Source organism: Nematostella vectensis, unplaced genomic scaffold (genome assembly GCF_932526225.1).
Source record: "Nematostella vectensis unplaced genomic scaffold, jaNemVect1.1, whole genome shotgun sequence".
NCBI lineage: Eukaryota > Metazoa > Cnidaria > Anthozoa > Actiniaria > Edwardsiidae > Nematostella > Nematostella vectensis.
In genome coordinates this window covers 1-9,323 of record NW_026019257.1, presented here as the reverse complement: position 1 = coordinate 9,323, position 9,323 = coordinate 1, and the positions used below count along the sequence as shown (strand labels likewise).

The 9,323-nt window shown below is 46.1% G+C and overlaps 1 protein-coding gene across 1 annotated transcript; it reads left to right on the top strand.

Annotated features, from left to right (window-relative positions):
* The first annotated feature begins 2,944 nt into the window (after positions 1–2,944).
* Positions 2,945–9,256, top strand: LOC116602090. The gene is made up of 2 exons (XM_048723182.1): positions 2,945–3,088; positions 3,160–9,256. The coding sequence occupies exon 2, from the start codon at positions 3,318–3,320 to the stop codon at positions 9,180–9,182; it is 5,865 nt and encodes a 1,954-aa protein (XP_048579139.1). The 5' UTR covers positions 2,945–3,088; positions 3,160–3,317; the 3' UTR covers positions 9,183–9,256.
* Positions 9,257–9,323: the final 67 nt, after the last annotated feature.

Genomic DNA, 9,323 nt, shown 5'->3' with positions numbered 1-9,323 from the left:
AACAGTACAGAACAGTGCACACAACAGTACAGAACAGTGCACACAACAGTACAGAACAGTGTGCACAACAGTACAGAACAGTGCGCACAACAGTACAGAACAGTGCACACAACAACAGTACAGAACAGTACACACAACAGTACAGAACAGTGCGCACAACAGTACAGAACAGTACGCACAACAGTACAGAACAGTACGCACAACAGTACAGAACAGTACGCACAACAGTACAGAACAGTACACACAACAGTACAGAACAGTGCGCACAACAGTACAGAACAGTACACACAACAGTACAGAACAGTACGCACAACAGCACAGAACAGTACGCACAACAGCACAGAACAGTACACACAACAGTACAGAACAGTACGCACAACAGCACAGAACAGTACGCACAACAGTACAGAACAGTGCGCACAACAGTACAGAACAGTACGCACAACAGTACAGAACAGTACGCACAACAGCACAGAACAGTACGCACAACAGTACAGAACAGTGCGCACAACAGTACAGAACAGTACGCACAACAGTACAGAACAGTACACACAACAGTACAGAACAGTACGCACAACAGCACAGAACAGTACGCACAACAGTACAGAACAGTGCGCACAACAGTACAGAACAGTGTGCACAACAGTACAGAAAGTACACACAACAGTACAGAACAGTACACACAACAGTACAGAACAGTGTGCACAACAGTACAGAACAGTGCACACAACAGTACAGAACAGTACACACAACAGCACAGAACAGTGCACACAACAGCACAGAACAGTACACACAACAGTACAGAACAGTACACACAACAGTACAGAACAGTGTGCACAACAGTACAGAACAGTGTGCACAACAGCACAGAACAGTGTGCACAACAGCACAGAACAGTACGCACAACAGCACAGAACAGTACGCACAACAGCACAGAACAGTGCACACAACAGTACAGAACAATACGCACAACAGTACAGAACAGTGCACACAACAGTACAGAACAGTACGCACAACAGTACAGAACAGTGTGCACAACAGTACAGAACAGTGCGCACAACAGTACAGAACAGTGCACACAACAACAGTACAGAACAGTACACACAACAGTACAGAACAGTGCGCACAACAGTACAGAACAGTACGCACAACAGTACAGAACAGTACGCACAACAGTACAGAACAGTCACACAACAGTACAGAACAGTACACACAACAGTACAGAACAGTGTGCACAACAGTACAGAACAGTGCACACAACAGTACAGAACAGTACACACAACAGCACAGAACAGTGCACACAACAGCACAGAACAGTACACACAACAGTACAGAACAGTACACACAACAGTACAGAACAGTGCGCACAACAGTACAGAACAGTGCACACAACAGTACAGAACAGTGCACACAACAGCACAGAACAGTACACACAACAGTACAGAACAGTACGCACAACAGTACAGAACAGTACGCACAACAGCACAGAACAGTACACACAACAGTACAGAACAGTGCACACAACAGTACAGAACAGTGCACACAACAGTACAGAACAGTGTGCACAACAGTACAGAACAGTGCGCACAACAGTACAGAACAGTGCACACAACAACAGTACAGAACAGTACACACAACAGTACAGAACAGTGCGCACAACAGTACAGAACAGTACGCACAACAGTACAGAACAGTACGCACAACAGTACAGAACAGTACGCACAACAGTACAGAACAGTACACACAACAGTACAGAACAGTGCGCACAACAGTACAGAACAGTACACACAACAGTACAGAACAGTACGCACAACAGCACAGAACAGTACGCACAACAGCACAGAACAGTACACACAACAGTACAGAACAGTACGCACAACAGCACAGAACAGTACGCACAACAGTACAGAACAGTGCGCACAACAGTACAGAACAGTACGCACAACAGTACAGAACAGTACGCACAACAGCACAGAACAGTACGCACAACAGTACAGAACAGTGCGCACAACAGTACAGAACAGTACGCACAACAGTACAGAACAGTACACACAACAGTACAGAACAGTACGCACAACAGCACAGAACAGTACGCACAACAGTACAGAACAGTGCGCACAACAGTACAGAACAGTGTGCACAACAGTACAGAAAGTACACACAACAGTACAGAACAGTACACACAACAGTACAGAACAGTGTGCACAACAGTACAGAACAGTGCACACAACAGTACAGAACAGTACACACAACAGCACAGAACAGTGCACACAACAGCACAGAACAGTACACACAACAGTACAGAACAGTACACACAACAGTACAGAACAGTGCGCACAACAGTACAGAACAGTACACACAACAGTACAGAACAGTACGCACAACAGCACAGAACAGTACGCACAACAGCACAGAACAGTACACACAACAGTACAGAACAGTACGCACAACAGCACAGAACAGTACGCACAACAGTACAGAACAGTGCGCACAACAGTACAGAACAGTACGCACAACAGTACAGAACAGTACGCACAACAGCACAGAACAGTACGCACAACAGTACAGAACAGTGCGCACAACAGTACAGAACAGTACGCACAACAGTACAGAACAGTACACACAACAGCACAGAACAGTACGCACAACAGTACAGAACAGTGCGCACAACAGTACAGAACAGTGTGCACAACAGTACAGAAAGTACACACAACAGTACAGAACAGTACGCACAACAGTACAGAACAGTACGCACAACAGTACAGAACAGTACACACAACAGTACAGAACAGTGCGCACAACAGCACAGAACAGTACACACAACAGTACAGAACAGTACGCACAACAGTACAGAACAGTGCGCACAACAGTACAGAACAGTACACACAACAGTATAGAACAGTACGTGTTGTCGCCATTATCCGGGCTCCCTGTGTTAGAGGCCTGGTTCCGAGCCTTGCGCGGTCGCATAGCCTCGTGCAAAACGTTTTCAGTTCGTCGAGAATTTCCTGGAGTTTTTTATTGGAGTTTTTGACCTGAATCTAATGAATATTGTATGGATTTGTTTTTGGATGGATTCCGCACCCGTGTAAGTATCATGCGTTTGTATAATTAGCGGAAATTGCCATAATTTTCATCTTCAGTATTTGTTTATTTCAGCGAATCTCGTGGTAATTCGTGATAATTTTGAAGTTGAAACTCGTGTAGAACTTTACCCGTGAATATCGACAAGTGGAAAATAAAAGTTGTGTTCATATCTAGAAGCATCTCATCTATCTGACCTATCTGAATTCCAACATCATTCGACGGCAGAGTAAATGAACACTGAGGATTATTATCTTGGAAACATGAGTGAAAACGAAGCTAGTAGTGAAGTCGAACGAATAGAAAGCAAGAAAAGGTCCCTAGGAGGCTACCTAGGGCGCGTGAGTATTCACATGAAAGAGCTCAAAACTTGTCTTGATGATCTCTCTAGAGCCAATGAAATACAGACAGCCTTGAATGAATTACAGTCGGCTTTGAATAACTATGAGGACTGCTATCAGTCGTACATTTTGGAAGAATTGGCAACCGATGAATTCAACAGAGTGAAAGAGAAATTTGAAGAAACTCGTAATGAGTGTGAAACTACTACCAAATTGGCAAATGAACGTTTGAAGAAAGGAAAGTCAAACTCAACTAAGTCAAGGCTGTCTAGTAGGTCTAGGAAATTAAGAGAGAAAATAGAAATGAAAAAGCTTCTTTTGCAACAAGAAGAAGAGATAGCTCAGCATCGAATGGATCTGGAACGTAAGAAAATAGAATTGGAATATGAACAGAAAGCGAGAGCATGTAAGCTCAAGTTCCAGGTTCAAATCGCAGAAAAGGAAGCTGAGTTATTAGAAGAGAGAGGGAGTGAGTCTGATAGTTGTGTGTCAGAAGAGTATAAAGGGGATGTAGGGGTCATGCCACCCATGTCTCAAGAGGAAAAGCTAATGAAATGGACCGAGCAATGTGACCCCATTCCTGATAATCCTAGACCAGACACACCTAAGCTAATGGAGGGCCCTTCCCATCCTAAAGACCCCATTCCTGAGAGAAAACCCCAGATTAATGACCAAGAAGCCCCCCCTAGTAGTTATAGGAAAACCCCGTTTGGTTTTCTTCCCGTGAACAGTACTGATATCATGTTAAAGCTGACCATGCTCCAAGCCATGCAACCTGTTAAGTTCTCTGGGAATCCAAGTGACTTTCCTAATTTTAGGAAGAGATTGAGAGATAATTTAGAAGATGAAATTTTAAGTGATTCACAAAAGGTTGAATTCCTACCGAAGTTCCTCTCGGGGGAGGCTTTTGAAGTTGTGGAAAGGGTTTCCGGTTGCAGCTATTCAGTGATAGTTGATATTTTGGAAGACCGATATGGGCAGCCAGCGACCGTCGCTGCTTCTTGTATTGACAATTTGACCAGAGGCCCAAGATTGAACAATCATGATTATAAGGGACTGAGGGATTTTGCAGAGCAACTTGAATCAGCCTCAAAGAAACTTGTTGGGGAATATGCTATTGAAGCCAGTACCATCTCAAACATGAAACAGATAGTTAGAAGGCTTCCCCAGTATTTAGTAAATAAATGGGGTGATGTATCCTACAAGATAAGAGAAAAGGGGGGTATCCCTAAGATTTCAGATTTGGCAGATTATGTGAAGAGGCAAGCAGCCATAAAGAATGACCCAGGTTTTGTTAACCTAAGCATGAGTGAGAACAAGGGTGGTGGTGATAAAAGACCCGAGCAGGGTGGGAAAGGCAAGAACTACCAGAAACAGACTTCTGTCTTTAAAACAGACATGGAAGGCTCACCCCCTGAAACTACTATGGGTAAACAAGCCCCAATTAAGACCTGTCCTTGCTGTCAAGGAGAACATAGGCTTTCAGACTGTGCAAATTTCAAGGGAAGGGACTTACCCGGCCGTTGGCGACTGGTAAAGGAGAAGAGATTGTGTCATATATGCCTTAGGCCAGGACATATGAGGGACAGATGCCATACAACCACTTTTTGTAACTGCAAAAGTGAGCGAAAACACCACACCTTGTTACATAACCCCCCTAGAGCTAAAGATGACCCTCCCAAAGAACTTAACTCGAGCGCAGGGGAGGGGACGACCGAGGGACCCCCTAGAAGAGACCATGCTCAGGGCACCCGGGGTGGGGAGCCACACAGGCAAACCGAGCAATACGCAACATTTTCTGAAAGAGCCACAAAAACGGTGTTACTACATGTTGTACCAGTTAAATTGATTGCCCCAAATGGGAACTCTCTGACAACGTATGGGCTACTGGATAATGGCTCAAGAGGAACTATGATAAGCTCGGAGGTTTCAGCGAAACTCGAACTTAAAGGTCATACTGAGGAAATATCCATCACCACCATGATGGGAAGTAGTAAGGAACAGATAGAGGTTGTGGAGTTTGAACTGCAACACGCAAGTGGTGAAGGGGATAGAATTCCCGTAACTGAGGGTTTGGTAACGAAGAAATTCAATGTCAACGAAAAGTGTCTTCCTAAAGATATTGACAGAGAGGCACACCCGCATCTGAGGGATATTGAGATTCCCTCGGTAGACATGCCTAAGGTTTCGGTTCTGATAGGAAAGGACGTTGGCTATGCGCATGAGGTGTTTGAAGTGCGTAGACCAGCGACGAAAGCCAGTGATTTGAAGGCTTTGAGAGGTCCTCTTGGATGGGTAATTACAGGAACCCTTCAAGGGGAGACCTCATGCAAGGAAGTAAACCTGAACTTTGCTGATTATAAGAAAGAACTTCAGCATCAGATTGAGCGGTTCTGGGATTTGGAGAGTTTCGGTACAAAGAGTGTTGGGACGGACAAGGGATCCCCAAGTTTTATATCGCACCATCTGTCCAGGGAAGACAGGAAGGCTATCGATAAGTTGGAGAAGACCATTACTAAGCGTGATGGTCACTATGAAACAGGCCTCCTGTGGCGGGATGATGATGTGACCCTACCTAATAACCGGAATGAAGCCGATAAAAGACTGAATAGTCTGAAGCGTAAGTTTTCACGAGAGCCTGGATTGGAGGAGAAGTATCGAGCAGCCATGGAGAAGTATATCACTAAAGGGCATGCACGCAAACTCAGCCCAGAAGAAGCACAAGAGACTGGACCGAGAACTTGGTACTTACCTCATTTTGCAGTGACGAATATCAACAAACCTGGTAAGCTGAGGATAATTTTTGATGCTGCATCAGAGTACCAAGGTACTTCGTTGAATAAGAACTTGTTACATGGACCTGATTGTACAAACAGCCTGACTGGGGTGCTCCTACGGTTCAGGGAGGACAATGTTGCATTGGTAGCTGATATAGAAGGGATGTTCCTTCAGGTCGGAGTTAGAGAAGAAGACCAAGATTCTCTGCGATTTCTTTGGTGGGACAAAAGCTCTGATGACCCTCCAGAAGAATATGCCATGAACGTGCATGTCTTTGGGGCAACCGACTCGCCTTGTGCAGCCAACTGGACACTCAAGAAAACTACAACTGACAATGCTGGTGACTTTGGAGATACCACCATCGAAACTGTCCTGCATAATTTTTATGTGGATGATGTACTAAAAAGCGTAGACACGAGTGCGAGTGCAGTCACGCTTGCGAACGAGTTAACCGAACTTTGTGGTAGAGGAGGGTTCAACCTCACAAAGTTTATGAGTAACAGTAGGGAGGTCCTTGCTGAAGTGCCTATCGAGAAGAGGGCAGCACCAACGCTAGATTTAGATCTTGATGAACTCCCAGTCGAGCGGGCACTTGGAGTTAGATGGAACGTGGAGACAGACACCTTCGGGTTCAAGGTGAGCAACACTGAGAAGGCTGATACTATGAGAGGAGTACTATCGACAATCAGCTCTGTCTTTGACCCTTTGAACTTTGCTGCACCAGTGATAATGCGTGGCAAGCAGATCATGCAAGCCCTATGGAGGCGGAAGGCACCATGGGACGAGCCGCTCAGTGGAGACATTCTGCGTCAGTGGCAGACATGGAAAAGGGAACTTGTACGGCTTGAAGATTTGTCCATCCCCCGATGCTACTTCAGCAGGCCAGACCATGAAGGTGTTGGACTACAACTCCATCACTTTAGTGATGCCTCGGAGGCAGGATACGGGTCAGTAAGCTACTTACGAATCGAGTACCCGGACGGAATGGTGGAGTGTGCTTTCGTCGCCGGAAAGTCAAGGAATGCACCTATTAAAGGCTCAACCATCCCAAGGCTGGAGCTACAAGGAGCCCTACTGGCAACACGGGTGGACCAAGCAGTTCGCCGAGAACTGGACCTGAAGCCTGACAGAGTCGTGTTTTGGACTGATTCGATGATAACACTTAACTATATCAATAATGAAACCCGCAGATTCCAGACGTATGTAGCCAACAGGGTTACAGAGATTCGCGAAGCGACTAATCCTGACCAATGGCGACACTGTCCGGGAAAACTAAATCCTTCCGACGAAGTAAGTCGAGGTCTAACCATAGATGAGTTTCTCCGGGATGAGCGATGGCTTAATGATCCGAGTTTCTTGAGAGAGTCAGAAGATCAATGGCCAGATAATAAATTTGATGCCCTGTCTGAAGAAAGTCTGGAGATAAAGAAAGAAGTGTTCTTCACTGACCTGGAGCCAGGAGATGGCCTGGAAAAGCTTCTAACCGACACTTCTGATTGGATGAAGACCATTCGAAAGGTTGCGTGGGTAATGAAGTTTGTGGAGTGGTTGAAGACAAGAAAGCATGCAAAGCCTACTGAAAAGACACCTGGAGAGTCAGAGAACAAGCTAAGTCCAGACGACATAGAACGCGCCAAGCGACGAATAGCTGTACTAGTACAGCGGGAAAGTTTCCCTGAAGAAGTGAAGGCTCTGAAGGCAGGAAAGGAGGTGAATGTTGCTAGTGCTATCTTGAAGCTTAAGCCGGTCATGAAAGGCGATGAAGTTATGAGAGTTGGAGGAAGGATCTCGATGGCACCGATGAGTGATGATGCCAAGAATCCCATGATATTGCCGAAACAGAGTCATATCACTACTATCTTGATCCGCCACCTACACGAAAGCAACGGTCATTGTGGCGTGGAACAAGTACTATCCCTGCTGAGAGAGCAGTTTTGGATTGTGAAAGCGAGAGTGGCCATCAAGGCTGTTCTTGGAAGATGCATTCATTGTCGCAAGCAAAGAAGAACTACTTTGAAGCAAGAGATGGGAGATCTACCTAGAATTCGGATGATCCCTTACGAGCCACCCTTTACGTATACAGGTATTGACTATTTTGGACCGCTATATGTTAAGCGGGGAAGAGGAAGAGTGACTGAGAAGCGCTGGGGAGCTATCTTTGTTTGCATGAACTCCCGAGCAGTTCATCTCGAGTTAGCTAAGTCGCTAGAGACGGATGATTTCATACTCGCTCTGATGAGGTTCCTGAATCGCAGGGGCCATGTTGTGGAACTGTGGTCGGATAACGGGTCCAATTTTGTGGGAGCTGATCGGGAGATACGTGAACATCTGGAAGGAATGGATCATGACAAGATCGGACGTGAGTGTTCTGCGAAAGGATGCAAGTGGATCTTTAATCCACCTGGAGCCACCCACATGTCAGGCGTGTGGGAGAGGATGGTGAGAGTCGTCAAGCGAAGTCTGAAGGCGATCCTGGGGAAGAACCCCCTCAACGATGAAGTGCTGACCACCGTGTTTACTGAAGCAGAACGTATCGCGAATTCAAGACCGCTAACCCGGAATCCAGAGAATCCTGATGATGAGGATCCTCTTACGCCCAATCACTTTCTGAACGTGCGACCTACGATGAATCTTCCTACGGATACGGATGAACGGGCAGATAAGTACAGTCGGAAGCGGTGGAGACAAGCGCAATTACTTGCTAACCACTACTGGCGTCGCTGGTTGAAAGAGTACATTCCTTCCTTGCAAGTTCGAAGCAAGTGGAACAGGAAACAGCGAAACCTACACGTCGGAGATATAGTGCTCGTTGCGGACGACAACGTTGGACGAAACAACTGGCCTCTTGCGCGCGTGATTAATGTGTTTCCTGGCGTGGATGGATTGGTAAGGAGTGCAGAGGTGCGCGGTAAAGGGACGACCTACAAGCGCCCGGTAACCAAGTTGTGTCTGCTGGAAGCCGAGGATGAGGATGTCTAGATACGGATCGGATTGGAGACTCAAGGGACAGACGTAGATAGTGTAATATAGAACGGACATTAGCGTTATGACAATACGTTTATAGTTATGAACCTCCTCCGCAGGAGTTCATGGGGGGCGGGATGTTGTCGCCATTATCCG